At 39.3% G+C, this 22,768-nt stretch overlaps 1 protein-coding gene across 1 annotated transcript in view; it reads right to left on the bottom strand.

Annotated features, from left to right (window-relative positions):
- The window catches only part of COG3 (component of oligomeric golgi complex 3), a 30,577-nt gene extending 8,156 nt beyond the window's left edge, over positions 1–22,421 (bottom strand). Inside the window, exons 1-17 of the mRNA XM_064714574.1 lie at positions 22,199–22,421; positions 20,219–20,365; positions 19,632–19,693; positions 17,818–17,983; positions 16,901–16,975; positions 16,687–16,779; positions 16,270–16,395; positions 13,974–14,054; positions 13,719–13,762; positions 13,393–13,519; positions 12,807–12,898; positions 10,236–10,375; positions 8,856–9,016; positions 6,651–6,756; positions 4,630–4,754; positions 2,934–3,023; positions 949–1,069 (exon numbers count right to left, since the gene is read on the bottom strand). Of these exons, the coding sequence (XP_064570644.1) occupies positions 949–1,069; positions 2,934–3,023; positions 4,630–4,754; positions 6,651–6,756; positions 8,856–9,016; positions 10,236–10,375; positions 12,807–12,898; positions 13,393–13,519; positions 13,719–13,762; positions 13,974–14,054; positions 16,270–16,395; positions 16,687–16,779; positions 16,901–16,975; positions 17,818–17,983; positions 19,632–19,693; positions 20,219–20,365; positions 22,199–22,366 (1,924 nt within the window). The 5' untranslated portion in view covers positions 22,367–22,421. The remainder of the gene's footprint in view (positions 1–948; positions 1,070–2,933; positions 3,024–4,629; positions 4,755–6,650; positions 6,757–8,855; positions 9,017–10,235; positions 10,376–12,806; positions 12,899–13,392; positions 13,520–13,718; positions 13,763–13,973; positions 14,055–16,269; positions 16,396–16,686; positions 16,780–16,900; positions 16,976–17,817; positions 17,984–19,631; positions 19,694–20,218; positions 20,366–22,198) is intronic.
- Positions 22,422–22,768: the final 347 nt, after the last annotated feature.

Genomic DNA, 22,768 nt, shown 5'->3' with positions numbered 1-22,768 from the left:
CTGCAAAGCACTGGCTGGCACAAAAATTTATTCCATTAAATGAATATGGAGAACAAACTTGTGTGTCAGCCAAGACAAGACACCAAAAGGATGTATTTGCCCTTTAACCTCCAGTCAACTAGAAACCACTCAACAGGTAGGAGGTTTCATTGATGTTCAAATGCAACAAGTGAAATGGTTAGTGTAAGAAATGCTTGCTCAGAGTTAAGAGTGCAGCATATTAGCAGGAAAGAGAAGTTATTTCTTCAGCTTTCTCTTCTGGAATGGAAAGAGAGAAACTCGACATGCTTCCAATAATTTTTCCCATTATCCTTACAACTTGGAAAGGGCATGACAGTTCAATTTTGTGTTAAGAGCTTTTTTCCTGAATTTTGTAAGGGAACAATAGTACAATCTCAAAAACCATGACCATGGCCACTACTTCTATTTTCTTACAAGAGACATGCTCGCTACATAATACCATAATACCGATACTGTTCATTGATATTGCAAAATAAGAAATCCTTCTGAAAACAAAAACCTCACAGAAAGGTCCAGGAGATCTTAATTTGCTCTAGCTAAGTTGACTACATATTGTTAAATTCCCCTGCTAAGCAGCAGTAAGGAAAGATATTCCTTTAACAGGTCAGAAAAGAGGAAAGACAATTCTGTGCAATAGAAATGTAGATTATTTAGCCGTTCTTAAAAAAGACTGGATAAATGAGTTAGGTCAGCAGTGAAAGCAGGCAAACACATTTCATACAAAAATAAAGAATTTATTAGATACATTTTGAATTGCCCTGAGTAGGAGAATGGTTTTGGTTTTTTTTCAGAAAAGCTAGGAACAAGGCAAGAGATTAGAAAAAGCATACAGGTCATTGCAAATGAACATAAAATAAACCCAAAACTTTTGCCGGCACAAAGGGAGGACAATCCCATCCCATTCTGTAGCCAGCAGCTGTTTAGTACCTCTAGTTTTCTTAAGGTCCAGGGAAATTTCCTTAATGGTGAAATCAGTGTGGAAAGGAGCAATTTGTTCACGAAGAATCAGAAGATGTTTTATTAAGAAAAGCTGTCCATCGACCTGGGTCTACAGCACAAGAGAAAGAACATGCATTACATGTAAAAAAAAAACCCCAAACAATTAAATGAGGAGCAAAGTTTCAATGTTTCCAGTTTTACTATTTAACAATGTTTTTCCATTAGTCTGCAATGTCATTAACTACACTCTGGGATCAACAAATCCCATTTCTGTACTACTCCTAATACACTGCACTACAGAAGCATTACTTCTACTTTAATGGGATACTTTATTCCTATTTCTTAGAAGAATTAGATTACACAGTCATATTACTAAATGTCCTCATCAAGTAAAGGTATCCACTATTTGAAAGATACAAATTTATTCTTCTTCAGAGAGAGGAGTTTCATGTAATTCACATAATTTAGAGTTGAAAAACATGAGGTTCTAAATTTGTTTTCATCATTACAATGACTAAAAAAAGTCAATGTTCCTGTAATAATCTTGATTAACTGTGCTGTTCTGCAAAGGTCTTACAACACATTTTTCTCATGTCATTAAACACAAAGCTTAGTTAATTTCTAAACAGTACAGCAAAGATACAAATAGTAAAAGAAGGCCAAGTTCACTCCATCTAAATGATGCATTTTGCACTGCTTGTTATTTTAACTGCATGCTTTATAACACGTGCTGGTTTTAATCTTTAAAGTTCATGGCTCATTGAGGTAAAAGGAGGAGACTCTAGAAATCAAATTTGCTTTTGCAAGCCGGAGGAGGACTTTCCTTGATACAATGTTAAATAAAACAGAAATGAATAAATCAGATTTAAATCTGCACTTTCACCAAATAGAAATTTCACTAAAAATGAGTGGTGGAAAGGGCCTCTTGAGTTGTTTGGGGTTGATTTGTTTTGGTTTTTTGTAATTCTTATAGGCAAAGTTTTACCAGATAACATTAAATTAACATGCACCAAGAACAAAGTGGTAGAGATCCCAGTTCTGGGCCAACCTATTTAGGGTTCATGGCAGAACAAGTTTCATTCTCTCCAGTACTTTTAAATCAATGCTGGCCAGGTACATAGTGCTGGAATTGGTATTTAACTGTAGAATTCTGAACCAGTCACACAGGAAATAGTTATCTGCTCAAGCTAAAGGGAAATGTAGCTTGCATTTCTTTTGAAAGATGCTATGTTTAACAGATTTTTTTAAAGGAAGTGTCTCAAAAGAGACACTTTAAAACAGATAACTTCTAATCAGAACTAAAACCTTTTTCATTACTAAATAGTTACTGCTTATAAAAATCCAACAATTTTACCCTACTAAGATTTTCCTTTTTTAATTCACTTCCTGGCTATAAGGGATCAGCAAATTACTACAGGATTTAAAGGAACTGTGACAGGAAAAAAAAGTTTACTCCAACTACTTAAACACAGTAAAGTGTAAATGACTTGATGAATCTGCATTGAATTCTGAGCAATACACCAGATCAAACCTTTTGATAATACACAGTTCTGAGCAGAGAATACTTAAACTTCTTCCCAGTGTACCTAAGTTAGAAAGATTTTTTAAAATTTAAAGAATGGAGGCAGAGAAAAAGAGAAAAGAGTAACAGGCAGTGAAAATAAATACAAAGTCCTCTGGCAAAAATTTCCCTTTAGGCATCACTTCACTGAATTCCCATGAGTTCGAGCAGCCTGTAAACATGATTACTATGATCTGTATGCCAGCTTTTCAGACAGGCTATCATGTGAATCATTATCTTTGCCCTGCAATACATTACCCATAACTAAGAACTGGCAAATCCACCAAGTCTCTGGGGGCAGAGCAACATGCTTTGACTAAGATTTTAACAGAATTCTGAACCACTGCTTCATGACTTTGGATATACAAGGGGCTGGGGCTGTGGAAATCATACCCAAAGCACAGATTCTGACCTTGTTTTTGCTGATGGAATCAGCAGCTCCCAGCAGCGACTGGATGCAGGCAGATAAGGCCTCTTGTGATAATCCCTGAAACACTGCCCTCTGCAGGGAAAAGGAAAAGGGAAAAAAGATCAACAAAAGAGGTGTTAGCAAAGTTTAGGCAGAATTTTAAGAGTTGCACTTTGTGAACGATGTGTTTACCAGCTTATAAAACTCCAGATCAACTAGCTACAAATATGTTGGCTACTTGCAGTGACAGAGGATGAAGCATTCACATACAAAAGCTTGCTACAACCACTCAGGCTGGATGCAGGTACCCACACAAGCCTGCCCTGCTCACCCTGCAGCTCTGAATTGGCACCTGGGTAGCAACATGGTCAGTGACACCTCACACTTTCAGAGCCAACAGCATGAATGGTGTGGGCTGGGTAACCTGACCAGACACTCTTTGTGTGTCAGGGCAACTACCTGTGCGTGCAAGCTACACCTGCAATAGACACGAGATCATTGGAGTGAGCTTAACCTCGGGCAGACTCAAATTACCTCACATTTGTGACAGCTTAGTAAACAAACATGACAGCTGCCACGGCCCAGGGGACACAGAGCAAGTGCTTAAGTGGCAGCAATATGATCCTACGGCTGAGCCAGCCATAGGAACACAGCTCACTCCCACCAGCACTGCAACAGAGCCCTGACTGCCCCAGACCTGCCAGCACCACTTCATTCATGTGTTCCCTATCTACAGGGTGCAGGCAAAGGGTGCCAGTTCTGCTACAGCGTCTCAGGGGAAAATGAAATTAACCTCTGTGCAGATACACTGTAAACAAGCCTTGCAAACAAAGCAGAAATCATCTTATTTACAAAGGTCTAGCTGAAAATGAGGGCAAATATCCATCTATTTTAGTGGGATTGATATTTCAAGCAACAAAGCATTAGTATTTTCCAGCTTCTTTTTTAGTAATAGCATCTTGGCAGGAGTTTTGTGTAACACACATCAAAGATATTTTGAAATCCATTAAATGTGTCTAGTAAAGATACAACAAATGCAGAAAAGCAAAAACACTTGCATTAGTTTCCTCAGAGACTTAGCAGCCTTATATGCTGTTAAGTGAGCAACACAAAACAGATTCTAATGGGAAAGTCTTAAAATATGTGTTAAGTAAACATTGCTTTTGTTTCTGGTAGACATGAAGATTTCCACTGTCCTAAACTTTGGAAATATGTTCCTACATTTTGGAACATGAAGAGATGTGCCACAAAAAAAAATTCTGAACATTTTCAACATGTAGAAGCAGCACAGTCACCACTTTTAAGACCAGACACATCACACAAAGACATTCGTCCAGTAATTTCAGCAATAAAATCATTCCCTGTAATTGACCCAGAACTTTCTATTTTTTCTTGTCCTATTCACTCCTCAGCTTTAGTGAGATCAGTATCTTGAACATCAGACACTGAATTATTTCTGTAACAGCAACAGATGTACAAATCAGTGCCATTTTTCCAATTCTACAAATATAAAATTGTCTTGGAAATGACGGCTTAAATTTGTCTGTTCACTTGTTTTATATAAAGATAGCAGCAGAAAGACCAAGGGGTTAGAGGCCAGTAATTGTCTATTCCTAGTTTGTATTAAAATATTTAGACATGATGATCTACACACTTTATAACTTCCTCTTAAAAATTAGATAAAGAAATGTTTGCATACATCTATACATCTGTACAGTTTGGAGAGACACACTAGAGTCCTTCTGACAGTAGGATACCACATTCCATGCAGATCTGCAGGTGAAATCGTGCTCTGATGCCTGGGATTAAGGGATTCAGCTGAACCTGTTTAAAAGCAAAATACACACATGTAAAGCTTACCCATCTGTCCTTCCAACCAAAGGAGACTGTAATATCAACTGTAATATAAAATTCCATTTTATACTCTCTACACAGAAATATGACATTTTATTTTACCCAAACAGGTTATTTTTTTTTTCCTTCTGAGCAGGTCAGAACTAGATTTCTGATGTGAATCGAGCACAAGCCTGTGAAAGACATGAATTTGCTTTCAGGGGTGGCCCAGCTCAACCTTTTTAAATGAGTTGGTGTTACAGGCATGTCTCCAATGACACATACCTCCCACTCCGCTTAACACCTGAAATTATGAGTTAACGAAAAAAAAATAGCACAGGAGAAAAGAATAATAAGAAATGATTAGAGATCATGGAATTACAGGAAATGCTTAGGAAAAAAAAAGGGAAAAAACATTTTATTTATTCACCCTTTCCTTTCTGCTGGGGATAATCCTACACGGATTGAACAGTTGCAAAAATATAGGGTTTAAACATATTTTATAAACTGTAAAAATAACAGCAAAACCAATTTTGTCATGAGATTGTTGTAAACAAAAAAAAGTGCTCCTCCTGGGTAACCATCATAATAACACAGTATGCTCAAAATGGATTTTCACAACACCTGACAGACAGAGGTCTGTCTTCATTTTGTCCTTAAATCAAGCTGGGAAACAGCTGAGTCAATAGCACCAGAACTCTGATTTCAAACACCAACCATTTAAAAAAATTTTTGTAGTTTCACCTGCTGATGGAAAATGCATTTGTCTTTATGTGATCAGTGAAGAAATCATCTGAAATAATCCAGTAATATCTTTCTACCTTTTGCAACTATAAATTTATTGTCACAGTAATTAGAAAGCCTGTAAAATCTTATGATATCTGTTTGAGGTTTCTAGGCCATTTATTAGTCACTTCAGCTATTCCTGCAGGTCATGAAATGGGAGAGAAGCACCTCTGAAGGACAAATGATCCAAATTATCTCAGACACACATCTTAAAATTATACCATATAGGTTCCTTCCATCTCCTGAGTGCAGGTGAGATTTAAAGGACTTGCAAATTCCATACACCTGGGGTGAAGTACAATGAACTCCATTCTCAATGGAATTTGTGGAGTCCAGCTAGAAACACCTCTGCAGACTTTCCAAGCCAAAAGCAAGAAACTACCATGTAATCAAAAGGAATACAAGAAACAAGTGACAAAGAGCTAAGAAAGATGCTGCTGGGTAAATAATAACACTGTGCCACTCTGAACAATGATAAAATAAAAGGAGAAATTCTTCATGGATCCTCGATAGTAATTTAAAAATTTTTAACACTCAAACAACTGCCATCAGAACAGCCATATTTTATGAAACTTTATTCCAGTTTGCTGTAATTTGCAGACACATGGGTCACATGTTTAAAATGTCAAGGAGTAAATTCTGAATTATTTTAAATACCTATAATTTAAGAGACATGCCTGACACGCCAAATCACCTTTCCATCTTAGCACAGCTAACAAACAAAAGCAACCTCAAGTACATATCTTGATGGCAGGGACACTTTTCAGAGGAGAATACAAAATCTCAGGTTTATACAAAGCACAATAGATGCTTTTGGTTGCAAAAGTAGTTGCTTCATATAACAGACTGTACTCGAAGCACAAAGAAATAGCATCAAAAGAACAAGATCAGGCTGTTTCTCATCTAAAACACAAAACTAAACTTTGAGACAAAGTTCACTTCTAAAAAATGCTTATGAATTTGTCTAGGAAAATAACCCATGCAAGTTTCTCTCTTGGTTCAAGTTAATGCTCACATTCCATGAGCTAAGATGGTTCAAGTTAATGTTCACATTCCATGAGCTTTTTGCAATAATTTGACAATATGAGATGTATTTCATACCAGATTTAACTAAGCTGCAGGACTCAGGATCTTCTAGCCGGACATCTGAAAATGAAGCTTCAGATGGCAGCTTCTTCTGTTCCTCTTTCAAACTCTGTGCAATTTGCTGCAAAGAAAGATACACAATAATATTTTAGTATCACATAACACTGCTTTGGTTATAACAGATAAAAGCATGCTGAATTGCAAAAGAAATCAGCTACACTCAACTTCCAGTGTTTCAAAGACATTTAGAAGAAATAGGCAGATGTTTCCAAAACAGTGGCAGAAATATTGCAATATGATATTCACAAACACGTATCTGTGTAAAGCACTGCTCTTTCTATTTTGCTTATTTTACTGATCTCTCTATAATGACCTATAAGCCACCTAGAAAGGAAAGTTCAAAATAGGGCAACCCAGTTCAACACTTACTAGGATTTTAAACAAATAATTTTTGATGGCTTTATTTCCATAAATGACATGTGCAGATGGCCCAAAAGTACTCTCTAGTTTATTCCCTGTGGGAGTTCAACCAAAAGCCTTCCCCTAACATTACTCAACATTTCCACACTTCAACCTTTTCCACTACTTGGTCGGCCTCAAAGCAACAAGAGGCAGCAAGAATGGGCAAAGAACTGCATTAATATTTGAGCAGAACAGCACAAGAAACATTTCTGCCCCATGCTTTTAACATTTTAATAATTCATTTACTAAGACAGAAGGGCTCTCTAAATAGCAAGGTTTTGAGGTTTAAAAGCAATCAAGTAGCAAAATGAATCTCAAACCAGGCAAAAACTGAAGTCTTATTAGGACATATGAAGAGCAGCATAATTTCTCAATTTGAAATGAATTTTCTCTTCCTTAACTGAAGGGCCTTGGTTAGAAAATAAGGCCTCACACAGACCAAACAGGAGAATCACTTGCCTGAAGATGCTTATTAGTCCTTAAACTTTCAATATAAAGAGCATGTACTCAACAGACTCACTAGCTGCAGGGTTTAAAACCCTGTGGATATAAAAAAAAAAAAAAAAAAGCTGAAGTACCAACTGTAGCACAATAAAAGCTTTAGATATATATATATATATATCTAAAGCTTTTATTGTGTAAAGACAACATCACAGCAACATGAGTTCACTACTGGTAATTTTCTCACAGTGATTTTTCTGTTTATAGACAGGAATTGAGTCCAGTAAGGTACAGTCACACAATGTTAATGTCTTTCAGCCCACAGCAAAATACATGTATTTTAGGTAGGTAGGTAGAAGAGGGAGATAAGACAGACCGACAGATAGCTGCTGTGTTCTTTATAAGTCATGTTCTGATTCTGAAGTCAAACAGCAGCTTTCTATCAACTGGTCACCTGGAACTCAGTCCTACAGTTTTCTAAGCACCACCAGCCATTCTGGCAGCTACGTGGAAAGCAGAATACAGTGATGAAATTTGGATCTTGCCAGTCCATGTTGGAAAGACCATTCTCAGTCACCTCAGTCCTTTGACAGCTTAGGTCTCCCATTATAAAGTGAATTTGGAGGGGGATCTTTACTATGCTTTACTGCTTCCGTGTAGTCTTCATGCAGTTGCAGCTTGTTCTAGTCAAAAACTCATTAAAGGTTTCTCATTGGGCATTTATTTATTTCCATGAGTTATTTCATTTTTTAAAATAAGTAGAATTAGTTTGATCCATTTCAACAGGAACACTCACTCAAAGGACTTGGAATGACTAAAGAATGGCTAATACTGATAAGAAGTTGAAAAAGGCTTCTGGAAGCCATTGCTACCATGTTAGATTATCTAAAGCAAATCTCCTCTCACACTGCCTGAGCACAGGGTACACACACATGCCTACCAAAAGCTAGTTGACCAGTAATTCTTAAAACAAACTTGAAGCTAACTGGGACTGTCTCAAGCATCTTTTCAATTCCAGCTCAACTAGGAAATACATTGGGTAATACCTATTACTGATGAATGTAAATAAAAATTAAGAAGCTTCAAGTTTTGATAAAACTGTTAACTGTGAGAACTACTGCCATTGTCGCTAAGTTTGACATAAAACATTGACATCTAGTTCAGGGCCATAATTTAATCAGCAAGTGTCAATTTAAAAATGGCAATAACACCAAATACACCTAAGAACAGGAAAACCCAAGCTGCAAGGCATTGCATTGCATAACTGCATACATTGCATGTACAAAGTCAAGGCCAATGAAGAAGCTGAGGCTGTACCTCCATCATTTCCAGCTTGTCAGGATAGGCGAGATCGCCGGGCGCAGGCTTGTAGCCGGTGATGTCGGTCTGGATGTAAATGTGTGTCCTGTAGACAAGGCGCTCCTGCACATCCTCCAGCATCTGCTTGACACCAGCTGCAAAGGCTCCCAGTTGTTCAGCTGACAAAGGTAAGAACAGGCATAAATTGTTAATGACAAAACAAGCTTATAGAAACACAAATCTGAAGTATCACACATATGACCATAAAAACCTGGCTTGCTGCAGATGGAGTCAGGGTATTTTTGGAACAGCACCATGCAGACAAATTTGTGATAAACAAGGAATTTACTGAACTCCATGCTGCACTTGCTTTGGCTCCCCAGATTTTCATTAGGCTATGAAAATACAGCCTCAGATGCATTGTTAGAATTAAGGGTTCTATCTATTTCAGACCTGGGTACATTAAGTGGAATTTTGGAGGGAACAACAAAGCAAGGTGGCTTTGGTTCCATCACAGCCAATATTTGTGGTGTGACTGTTGGGAGCTGATAAAAACAGATAAACCAATGCAGGTCACATCAAACTTAAGAATTATTGTATCAACCCAAATTTAAGCAGAAGTAAGACACTTATGAAAAGCCAAATTATTAAGTCAGCAAATTTTTGCTCATTCCGAACATTGTCACAATTATACTTCCAGGAAAGTGAACAATTCTTCATGATTACTGACATAGCTTCAGTGACAAGGAGCTACACTGGGTGATAAATCAGGTACCAAGGATGATTTCTATTTACTGCCTGGTGCAATAAAGACTCTGAAAGGATTCCATTCTGCACTGGTCATACTATGAAATGAGAAACCAGGTTGGCCCTCTCCTATGAGACTTTGGGCTCTGCATACTCACAAAACTCCAGAATCTACACTGCTACTTAACTCCTCTGCTGAAGTTACAATTTCTAATCTGGGAAACATGACATTAAGGAGAATTGAAAAAAAAATCAGTTTCAATTATTTTATCATCATTATGCAGAAAGCTCTACATGGATGACGCATTAGCAGGGCCAAGTGAAGCAGTTCATTAATTTTAAAAGTTAATTTAAATCAACCCTGGTGTATGCATATACACTGGGTGTATGCTTGCTAGCATTTGTACAATCTAGAGAAAACATGACTAACATCAGTACAGTACTTAAAATGATGCTATGCACAGATCCAAATATACAGACCTTCACTAGAAATGAAAAAGCATAATTAATTTTACATAAACATGTCAAATATGAGGTTAGGTTAAGATCCACTAGAAAGAAATAAGCATCTAGGATTTCTGAATATGCAATTCAATAATTTTATCAGTTAACAAGACACTTAAAAACAATAATCTTCAATCTATGAGTTACCATTGTTCTGTACATGATCCTCAAGCATCTCATTTTTGAGAATCCCACAGAGCTCAGAAAGTGTCTCTAAGTGAATGACATGGATGATCATTGGCCTCAGGACATCATACAATGAAAGACACAGCTTCTCCAAGAGTTCACTATGAAGAAAAAATTTAAAAAAGCAAAATATTTTCAGGATCCCTCAGAAGCAAAAGAAAATTTTATCACAAACATAGATTATTTTGTGGCAAAGATTTTTGAAAGGAGGGAGAGAAAAAAGGTGTCTCAGAAGACTTCAGACAAGACAGTTTAAAATACAAAGCCACTATTACCTAAAAAGTAGGAAAAGCTTTCCTTTTAAAAGATGTGGCATATCAACTGCTTAAAATGGTGTTATAGCTTTTAATTAATTTTAATATAAAATTTTAAAAACCCAAATAAACCAAAAAAAACCTATACAAACTAACCAACAACTCAACCTGTCACAAAGGGAAGACACTGCAACCTGGTTTTACTTGGCTACTATGTAAAAAAATACTCCTGCTGCGCTCAGAATCAACAACCCAAATTTTCCCTTGAGAAAAGGCTCATCTGATTGCAAGGACTCAACAGTGTATTAGACTCAGGAGCACACAAAGAGGGATGCAGGAGGAGAAGCTTGGTAATGTTTTCTGTCATAGCTACCAACATCTCAGAACACACTTTCCAGTCTAACTGATCAATACAGTGATACACCCGAAATCCCACTTCCATGGATTTTTTTCTTTCATGTTCAAAGTGGTGCATATTCTGCTTAAGACATCAACAGCACTCACTCTAGACATTTTTGCCATTCTCAGTGCTCCCCTCACTAATCACATATTAGGCACTAATGCTATTGCCAGTAGCTGAAAATTCAAGTAATTTCTAGAGTTGGAAATATAAACATCAAGAACACTGAATAATGACAGTGTGATAAAGATATTGAATTTACTGCACTATTTGTTTTTTTTCTAATTCACAAAAAAAGTCTGTCAATGGGACAATGACACTTCAGTTCCTCAGACTGGGAACAAAAATGCTCATGAAAAATACACAGCAGAAACATTTTGAATGCCTCTTCCTTCGCATCCTATAGCACCACAAGTAACTTGATAAAACAGTTAAAAGCAGAAACAAAAGAGAAAGTTTCACTAGTCTTATTTATTAACTACAATACTCAGTCTCAGATCTTTACTCTTGGGTAGAATTTTGGTAAACTCTTATCTCTACATAGACACCAGGCTATCATATCTTCAGAGCACCTGAGCACTGCAGAAGAGAAAATAAGGCCATGTATTACGCTAAGAGAAACCTAATAAAGTAGCTACTATTTGAAACATTTTTTTAAAAATATTTTATTTAGATGTAGGCAAAAAAAAAGTAAAAGGGAAGTAAGTTCTTAGGAAATGAGGTAATTACATTCCATCAAAATTTAAGAAAAAACAGAAGTCTGTTATCATTCTTGGTGTGAATAGCACTAGTGACAAGATTTCTGGCTGAACAACATTTTACACTGATTTAAATTAGGAATGTTTAGTCCAGGATTTGGACTGAGATGGCTAAACTGATTCTTAAGCAAATTTATTTCAGTCACCTCAAATTCTGAGCATGCCCTACACAAGGCCACAAACCCTCAGAAAAGACTGGGCCTACTCTGGCACTGTGGTTTATCTCTAGTGAGGCTTTATGCAGTTTTGGTTTTCCTTTAGCTTTGAAGGATGGGGAGGGTTCTTGGCAGTCTTTTTCAGGTTACACACTTGCTTAACTTAGGGTGCACTCAGTTTAAGACATTGCAACACTCAAAACCAGTGTCTTGCTTACTCACTAATAAGTCAGACTTACACTAACAGGGATACACTTTAGTTAGAAACTTTATAGCAAGGGAACATGACCTACCCAAATTTCAAAATCAAGTATCAGTACTAAAACATACCAGAAAACTGGAGGAGGGGCATAATCTATTCAAATACTTTACCATTACAGGTTTGCTGTAAAAAACTCAACAATACTGTTATAATACAATTACTGTGTGAAACAGCACCCTGTCCCTCTTTTAGGTTTAGGCAGGAGAGACTGGGACACTGCTCTTGTCAGGCATCCACTACCCTGCCTTCTGTTCAGTCCAAATATTCCTTGACAGTAAGGGCAGCTCATTAAATCCTTCCAGAAAAACAGCTGGAGTTCATCAGCCTAACTTCAGACTGAAGTAAATGAATGCACTTGTGCTACAGGCTGTGCAAAACAGGCTGTACAAAAACAGCTGAGAGCCGTAGACTTCTACAGCTATTTTCAAAGAATCTGAGTATCTTTAACTCTTTCAGACTATCTACAGAGCATTTGCAAAGATTACTTATGGAGAATGGGAACTATCAGTTTTGCTTGAAGAAAGAAAACACAAGAACATCAAATTCTGATGCTTAAAGTGATTAAGCTGTTTTTTTTATCTTGCTAGTTCTCACCAAACCATTTGAACATGGCTCTGTTTGCCATAAAATATTATCTGCTACATCACAATACCCTAAATACAACATCCAGTTAAAAAAAACCAAACCAGGATCTACCACCTACTCCAGTTTTGGTGTTGGTTTTGTGAAGAACTCATTGTAAAGCTGGTGTTCATCCTGGCATACATGGACCATAAAGGCACAACCACTTCGTACCTGTATTCACAGAAATACAAATACTTGATTATTAAATTATTTTCTTTGCATCAGTATCACAAGAGATATTAGAGGTCTTATTACTATATACTATATATTGTGTTGTGATTATTACAGCTATGATTAAACTGAAGGTTTGGAAAATTTAAAAACAATGAGATGAACTCCAAGAGTACGGGCTGAAAAGATGTTACTAGCCAAATAAAAGCTCACTGTACAACTTCTGTCCCTTTTTTGTTTCTGAAATTTAAGTAACCACATTTTATGATTCTTTTTTATCCTCCCCCCTCTGTGAGGTATGTAACAGGGTGGAGTTTTTACAGAAATAAAACATGTATGGCTTGAAAATATTAGTAGAATGTTGATGATTCAAACTCACAGACAACAGTAACAATTCTGCATGTAAATGACTGAACTAAGTAGGTTCGTTTTTCCTGGGGGAGAAAGGATTAAAACATTACAAAACCTTCACAACACATGACTACTTTACCTACCAGAGCACAATGATCTCTGTTATTCTGACTGGTTAATTCTGTAACAGTGCTAGCAATACTTGGACCAAGCAAAAGCTCCCGCTGGTCGAGGTAACATTGATGGATTTCATTGAGAACTTGCTGATACCTAGCCAAGAAATCAAAACAGTAACTGAAGATCATTTTCTGGCACACATAAAATGCATTCTAATATCCTCTTTAGGTCTATGTAATTACAATTTTTAAAACTTTCTTTTAAACAAATAATGTGTTTAACAGTACCTAAACAAAAGTAAATATTTTCAAAATTTAAAACTGTTGAAGATAAATTATGTAGACATACTCACTCTGGCATTTTTTCAGATCTTTGCTCTACTTGTTCAATAAGAGTCTACTCAAAAAAAAAACCAGAGAAAGAAGTATTATCAGTAAATCAATTTTTTGTAGTAATTGGAAAACAGTTTGTAGTATTTTTCCACGGATACAATATGCAATCTTTGGACATTTACATTTGCACAATATGCAATCCCTGCATTCACACTAATAAATTCAAGCCTCATTTTCATAACTTCCTTTTTAAAAGTTAGTTACCAGCTACTTACTCTGACTTTGGGAGCAGCTGCTCTGAATTTCACATAAAACAGCGTGAAGGCATTGTCAGAATTTGGCACAGCTGAAGGATCCTGAAAGAAGAGATGAGTAATTGGTTAAAAAGCAAAATACTATATTTGGCTTCTAGTATATAATGGCTGAGATAATTAGGCTCTAAGACAGGGTATTGGTTGTTTATGCTTATGCTTCCAGTGAAACAGTTCTTTGCCACTTCCCACCAACAAAGGCATGCTGGTTTCAGAATTTAAAGTCAGATGGAAGAACAAAACCCAAGCCAAGTGCTTCATCCAACAGCTTCTACAGAAAAAGGAACATTTTCAGTAATTATGACATTCTCCATTAGAGACAAAAATTTTCTCTGGACCTGCCAGAGAAGTAGTGATTGTTGGTCCTTAATATGTAGTATTAAAATGGAACAATTTTCCCTTTATCTGCTGGTCCCAAGGCAGAGAAGCTAAGTTTCAGCTTGCATTCAAGCTACAACCAGAATATCAAGCTGTCTTGAGGCAGCTCCCCCTACAGCTGCTCAGCCCAGTGAGGCAGACAGCTTGAACTTCAGACAAATTCTAGCACTAACAAAGAGAGCACAGACCCAGTTTAAACACCAAGCTTTCCTCCCCTTACCCCTACTGAAGTGAGAGAGAAGAGATGGTCTTCTTCAGAAACATGATGGGGACAGGAAAACTCCACCATCCTCACCTCCTATTTTCATCCCTGTGAACAATCTCATCATCCTTCTACAAACTTATATCAAAACCTCCACTCACATGTGTGCATCACCAAAGAACATCCAGATCTCAGTTCCTTCCCAGTCCTGACAGTCTTGTTCTGTTACAATAGGAAAACTCAACACTTGACAACAACTAAAAAACACTGGTCCGGTACTGCACTTCTAGCAGAAGGAGACATTTAATGTTTCAAAGTATATAAGATATCCACAAAACCCCCATGTACATGGGAAGGAAAAGGTCATCCCACTCTTAAAAGACGTATTCTTCCTGAATTAAAACTCCTAAGCAGCAATTCAAATTCAGAAATCAGGTTACACACTTCTTTCTGTAGACATGCTGCTTATCAGAGATGTTCAATTTTGTTTAAATTCAGCTCAGTCAGAACAATCCACTAGCATCAAACCAAGCTATGATACCTTTTTTTTTTTAATAAAACCTAGTTTTGTACTGAACACAAAAAATGTTCAATGCCACTTAACTAATATCTTCACTCCATGAGTACTCTTCCACAAGTTTCCATGAACACTGCCTAAAATTTCTTTCTTTCTGGTGTGCCAGTTCTCAATTCTAGTATCTTTCAGTTTCACTGATTATCCCTCAGGACACTAAGTTTGGCTGTAATAGAACTGAGCACAAGGTACACCACAATTATTTGAAGAATCAAAGTGCATAGGAAGAAACATTCCCCTCTCCCTTCTGCTCTGCCAGAATATTGCAGCATGAGGCTATCAACATCGTAATGAGACCAAAAAAACCTCCCTGCTCACATTTACGTCTACATCTCCCTGGAGTGAGGGGGAGTAAACACCTGGTGTCTCTTCCCTGGGATATTCTAGCATCACTGTCAACACTTCAAACTGAAACAAAAAATGCTGGAAAACTAATAGGAACCTGGTACAGCTGTTATCTGCAGCTACACAAACCACTGCAGAATAAATGAACATTTACATGACCAAGAGCACCCAAGAATACTTACTGGAATGTAATACTGAAATGATCATGGTATGAACTCAGAGTTGTGCTTTACAATTACCACCCAGTAACACCCAGCTCCTGTACACTTTTTTCAAGCGTTCCCTTTAATCTCTCTCTGTCTCCAAAGCAATCCACCTCCAAAACAAAACACCACAGTACCTCTATTTCTCCTGTGTACCTTCCCCATTTGGCAACACACCAACAGACAATTCAGAGCTCCAGTGCACACTCTGGTTCAGGAAAGCCACTGTCTGGCCATCTGGTGTCTCTAACAGAGTCCTTCATCCATCCCTGGCCTTCACTAGCTTACTGCTCACCTACTTCAATTCACTGACTTCATCTTCTTCAGTCTCCATCACTTTTTAATTGTTACTACTTTTAAATCTTTTGGATCACTAGATCTCCATCATACTTGGCTGAGCATTGGACAACCTACACAAACACCATAGTGTTTGCCCTGACCTATTTTCACAAAAATCAGCTGACACATCCCACCTTCAAAAAAATAAAAAGAGAACTCTTTGATGTTATAATAGACATTTCAGCACAGCTCCACCTCCCACTTGCTGGTTCACCTTACCCTTTTCATTAACTGGGTTGTGAGGTTCTGTAGTGTATTCACAGTGTATGTCTTGATAAGGTGCATAGCTTTAGAAAGGCATTGTTTAAACTTCGTCAAATATACAGGATAGTCTTTAAAATTTGGCTGAAAGAAGGAAAAAAATCAATTTTAAATAGAAATAGTAAGAGTCAAAAAAATTTATCAAAACTTAATATACTCACATAACTAGCCAGCTTGTACAAACTAAAAGAAGTATTTTACAAAAAAATTAAGCAGAATAAAAAGTATATTCAATAAAAATTTCCTACATTTATAAAGCACCATCCTTAACTTCTTGCTGTATTTGGCATAGAAAACTTTATAGGGGGAAAAAAACATTACAAAAGTATGAACACATAGTTGTGACAATTTAACCAAAAATACAGAATGACTTACATGTGATGAAATATATGCAATACAATCATCAAGCTTAGCCAGCATGGGAATGAATCCTTCACTGTTCACGGACAGCGTAGGGGAATTCAATTTCTTTGGAAAACAAGACAAAGCATCATTGTAAGGAACCTAAGCACATTACTGTTGGTGACTAAGTTCAACAGACCAGTAAGCTTTCATCTTCTAAGACTATTAACAATGAAATAATACTTACAGTGTTGATATTTTCCAGCTCGTTAAAGTAAGAAAGTTTCTGCTGGATGTTTTCAGCCAGGTCAACAAGTTCTGACTATTAAAGAAACAATAAATAAAAGAAAATCATCAACTTAGCAAGTGCCTTAAGTATATATATATATATGTGTGTGTATATATATATGCATGTATGTATGTATACACGTACACACACACACACACACACGTGTGTATAAAATTATTAAGCCTCCCTTTCAGCTTTCAGCACATACCATTGTTCAACAGCTCCAAAAAACTTGCAACTAATCAAGTACAGCAAAAAATGCAGAATACAGCAGTGCTCTCTTGTTCTTTTGCCAGAGACTGACACATTATTTTCAGTAGTGCATTTAAAATAATATATACTACAGGTTTGTCAGTATCCCACAGAAAATGCTGCATACAAACAGCAGTGCTGCCATCAGTATTACGGAGAACTGTAAAAATCTTGTATCTCAGGATTGGAGTTTTAAAAAGTTCTCTCATATCCAATCTGACTATGAAAATAGAAACATTCATTGTATCACTGTTGCAGCAGTTCATCAGGAAAAAGAAAGTATCTGGGAAATAAGCTCCCAACTTTAGGGATTTTGCAGAAAGCAACTCAAAATATTTCTGTAAATGATATGAATTATTAATTCCAGTACAGTTTGCACTTGTCAGGCATCAGTTACAAAAACTGCCCTCAGCTAAGTTTCTTCATTAACGCATATACTGACACATACTGAATATTTAACACATACTTACACTCCAGTTTCAGGTGAAACAGTCCCAAAAAATTAGGTCCAAAGCAAATGGATGCATTGTTACCACAGCTCACATGTTTTCCCAGCCCAAGAAAAAGAAACTGTCATTTAAGATGTCTAAGCAGTTCCCAGTAATCCTTCCATCAAAGATTACCTGCTCTTTCAAAAGCTGTTCACAGGCCTCATGCAGCGTTCCTGTCTTTGTGGACACAAAAAGATACTGTTTTTGCAGTGACTCCAGGTGCTGAAGGGCACTATTCACATCATTCAAGATAGCATCACACTGCTCCTGAAAGCCAGACAAGTAATCCCTCATCTGTCTAGAAAAAAGAGAATCAACAGATAACAGAAGTAAAATTTCCCTTTCTGTATTTGCAAATCCAGCTGCCTGCAGGGAGACTGCCACCACTTTTCTCTCTCTAGGAATAGGAGGTCATTTGCATCAAGCAAGAGTGCACAAGAAGCACAGGTTTCACTACCTCAGAAACAGCAGAGCTGAAGGGTCTGGAATAGCCACTCCATTTCCCTGACACTCCTTACAGCAAGCTACCTAGAAAGCAGCAGCTTGCACCACAGCTGGTCTGCAGCACGTGAACACTGCCTAAATGGGCAGCACAAACACACTGACTTCTGTAAGCAGCCTAATTCTACCTGCCTTGCTCCCAACAGGCGTGGTAATTTGGGTCTCTTCTACTCATTTTCAGTTTCCATTTAGAAATTACTTTTTCTCTTCTGAAGTAGCTGAAATTATCTAGAGGATTCTAAACTTACTGTGAGAATTGAAAGAGGCTTAGATTAAATAGATCTGGTGTCTAATGTCACCAGATTTGTCCAAGGCTCAATGCAGATAAAAACTCTAAATGATAACTAGATGTCAAGCATTCAGCTTATCTAAAGCATATTAAAAATTAATTACTCTTGGACGTCAGCTACAACTTCAGTTCTGCTTTACCATGTACAAAGAGGCAAGTAATGCAATTCCCTGTATCCATGTGCAACAGGCAAAGAAATTATCCATTTTCCTTCTGCACCTTTGGCCTCTTGCAGACAGCAGCATACTGGCCATCCTACAAGCCACTGTGCATCCCTGTTTGAGCACCTGTGTGCACCATGACAAACATGCCAACTGACAAAGTGCAAGCCTGCTACTCCTTGGAGGTTCTTAACGATCAGGTCACAGGATCAGTACATGCCTCACCCTCTGCTTTTAAGAAAAGTCATGTCCTCAAATGTCACAGCAAAAGAGAAAGAAACAGCCCAAAGAAAAGCAGAGGAAAAACAGAAGAGGGAGTACAGCAGCATTTCCTTGTGGCCAAGGGCAAGTTTGTGAAGTCTCAAAACAGAAGCCAGTTTCTATAAAAGCCACAAGCAGATCTAGCTAAGCCATTCAGCTGTACTTCAGATTCCCAAGGAACAACTGTCAAAGTCAGTGGGAAGGGGTTCTGCTGAACCTGATGGAAAAGTCAGTTACACACAAACAGATCAGAATGGCAAGACTCAAAACCAGAGTTGAGCAAAGTGTCAAGGAATGCAGGGAATGCAGATACAGAATGACAACCACAGTCACTGATGAGCCAAATGGTGAGAACAGAAATGACCTCCAGCCACATCTGCTTACACAGTCTCGCCCTCAGATGATAACATTCCAATAGCAGCAAAAATTGAAAAATCATAGGAAAGCTCTAGAACTGCGATTGTCTACAGCCCTGTCTGTAAGCCAAAACTAATTTCCACCTGTCTAAATATACTGGGCAGTTCAGAAGGAAATCTGCACCCCTTAACTGTTGTGTCACTTGGGCAGTGGCCTTTGGGAGTGAGACCCACAGCCCTGGAAAGCCTCAGCTGCCCCAACACATTCTCCCACTCCCCACCAGCTGAATGTGAACATGTGGTGACATTAATGGACAAGATGAAGTCCTTCAAGGGTGGAGCTGCTTACAGTGAAAAGAACTGAGGAAGAGCACGTACCTATACTTGGCACCTTCATCTTGATCCATCTGTGTTTGCACCTGAGCAAACCAGGAGAAGAACTAGAAGAGATTTTATGGAGTGAACAATATAGATATCACGTGCAATCAATTAAAAAAAAATCAGATCTATGATCTATGAAATGAAGATGAGGTTTTGTTAAAAACAGAGCTGTTTCAGAATTCAGTTATTAATCTAGGAAACTAATTCCTCACTGTGAGTCTCTTCCAACTGAAATACTTCATTCTATTCCCTCACTGAGTTAAAATGGTAAAGACTGGATTTCATCTGGCTTTACTTGCACAAGAATAAGGGTATCACATTAGATAGTGGGAATTCTTCTACTTCAAGAGTAACACCACTTTACTGAAGGGGTGTTTTATTCTCACATTAGATTCCACTCCAAATGCAAAAAGTATCTGTCACTTCAGAGCTAAGACTTCAGCGTTGTTTTCCACCCAAGTTCCCCCTTATACATTTTGAAAACAGCCCAAAAGATTTAGCAAACCCACCAAAGGCTAGGCGAGACACACAGAAACCAACAGCATTCTCTGAAGATCGCTGCATCTTCATGGTCATTCACTTACCTGCTGTGCTGTTTCAATTCTTTCATCCTCCATCCCTAGTGCTGCAAATCCCTTCAGAAGGACATCCTCTGTGGATTCTGGCACGGCAGCTGTCAGCAGAACAGGCAGCGACTGGGACGTCAGGCTGCACAAGTCCTCAATGGGCAGCTGCTCACAGAACACCACAAACTTTGGTCAGATAACTCACTGAGAATCCCTTCACAGCTGCAGCTCAACTATAATGCAATCCAAAGCAGCAGATGAGAAAATTACAGGCTTCTACTTTTGAAGAAAAAAATGCAATGGACATTTTACCTATCAATATGATAATCACAGAATCATTAAGTTTAGAAAAAATCTCTGAGAGCACTGACTCCAACCATTACACCAACAACTACAACATCCATACATTTAGAAACACCACACAGGAACTGTCAGGTTTTTTTGCCAGACATTCAAGGAAAATTCAAGATTGCTGCCATAATTTATTCAGAAGACAAGGAATAGCTCTGCTGAACAGAAATTATTTTTTAGCCACAATTATTTTGTTTAAGCAAGAAAAACATGGAAAAAAATTAACTAGAGATAAATTGTATTTAAGTATGACCAGAGATTATTAATTAGCCTATAAGGAAGAAATTAATTCAAAAAGAAAAATACTACTATATACACTTTAATAATATAATACCCTCTTCAATTACATGATAATGAATTTTATGTTTTCTGAGAATATCAGTAGGGTAAAACCAGAAAACATTGCTTATCTCTCTATAAATTGGTATCTCTATAGAAAACAACTTGCTTAGTAAAATATTCCCTGCCTGGTAGTATTAGCTAAACAGAAAAAGAGCCATCAGTATTTCAACTACTTGAGAACAAACAGATTGCCATACGTTGTCCAACTTCCACACCCCTCACCACCCAAAACAGGGGTGACCCCAGCAGGGCAGCCAGGGCTCCTCTGGTGTCTAATACAGAGGGAAAGGTGAATCCATCAGAGCCTCCTGTTTCAGGACAGCTGACACAAGACTGTCCCAGGTCTCTGAAGAACTCAATGTCATGGCTTTGCTGCTGTCCTCACCGGCAAATACAGTACCTGCCTTGTTGCAAAGCTGGTTTAGATCCTCAAAAACATCCCCTGGCAGCAGGACATCCTTCTACAATCACTTTGGATGCCTGCCAATATTTACTTTCTGCATTCTGCTTACACAAAAAAAAGCAACCAGGAAGGATTAAATGAAACAGGTTCATTTGAGGAAGGAATGGCTTTACACTCTCCCTTTTGCAGTTCTGAGCTTTCAGACACTTGCTGAGAGCAGGCTTTGCTGATTTTATGGCACTTATCTCACACTAAGATCCTGTTTAAATACAAACCCTCTCCTGAAAAGTGCAGTTAGGAATGCAAGCATTCTGTTCCACCTCCCTTAGCAGACAAGGGAGTGTTCATAAGTAATCATCTTGTCAGAGTTGGGAATTTTACACCGTGGGAGACCATGTCCTCTATGGTGCTGACAAATTATTAACCTTTTTACCCCTCTTCCTGGCTTTCCTCAGTTCAATCGAGAGCCTGCAATTCGTACCAGGAAATAACGTGGGCGCCAGGAGCCATGCATTAGTAAGGATCACTTTAAGACCAAAAGAATGAACTTCACGGCTAAAGTTCCCAACTTCAGCAGGACAAATGCCGGTGGTCTGAGGGAAGCGGCGAGGGTGGGCAGAGAAAGCCGGTGCATTCTCGGGGAAAGCTCCCACCGCTGTCTCACCAACCCCTCCAGGCAGGGCGGCAGGGGCTCCCAGGCAGCGAGCCCTCCCGAGGGAAGGACAGGGGAGGTTGGGGGCGCGGCTGCGGGCGCGACCCAGAGCCCCCCGAACCCGGCAGCGGCCCCGCAGGCCCAGCCGCTCTGGGCCGTCACCGCCGCCCGCCTGGCGACGTGGCACCGCGGCCACTCGCGGCCACTCCCGCCCTCCGCCCCTCCGGCCCGGGCAGCGCCGCCGCCTCACCTCGGCAGGCACCGGCAGGTTCTCGGCCGCCGCCTTCAGCTCCAGCACCGAGTCGGTCTGGCGGTCGCTGAGCGGCGCGGTGGGCTGCAGGCGGCGGTCCCAGAGGCTGAGGCGGTCGCGTACGTCCCTGCCCGCGGGCGGCGGCTCCGCGGGCGGCGGCTCCAGCATGCTGCCGGCGGCGGGACGGGCGGCCGGGCCGGGACGGGCCGGGAGCGGCGCCCGGAGCGCGGCGGAACGCCGGGAGCGGGGCGGCGCTTCCGGGGGAGGCTCGGAGCGCGCCGCGCCGCGTCGCGTGGCAGTGGCGTCACGGGCACGGGGCAGAGACGGGCGTGACGAGGGGCCGCCGGGCGGGTGGCGCCCCCTGGCGGCTGGGAGGATCCACGGGATCGCAGACTGGCCTGGAAAATAACTCGGACCGTCCGGGCCAGCTTGTGACCCAACCCCAGCATGTCACCTAGACCAGGGCACTGAGTGCCACCTCCAGTCATTCCTTACATACCGCCAGGGGCGGTGACTCCACCCTTCCTGAGAAGAAACTGCCCCTGATGCCCAACCTAAACCTCCCCTGGT

The sequence above is a fragment of the Zonotrichia leucophrys genome, chromosome 1 (genome assembly GCF_028769735.1).
Source record: "Zonotrichia leucophrys gambelii isolate GWCS_2022_RI chromosome 1, RI_Zleu_2.0, whole genome shotgun sequence".
Lineage (NCBI taxonomy): Eukaryota > Metazoa > Chordata > Aves > Passeriformes > Passerellidae > Zonotrichia > Zonotrichia leucophrys.
The sequence above is the reverse complement of the archived record's forward strand: the minus strand, read 5'-3'. Positions and strand labels throughout refer to the sequence as shown.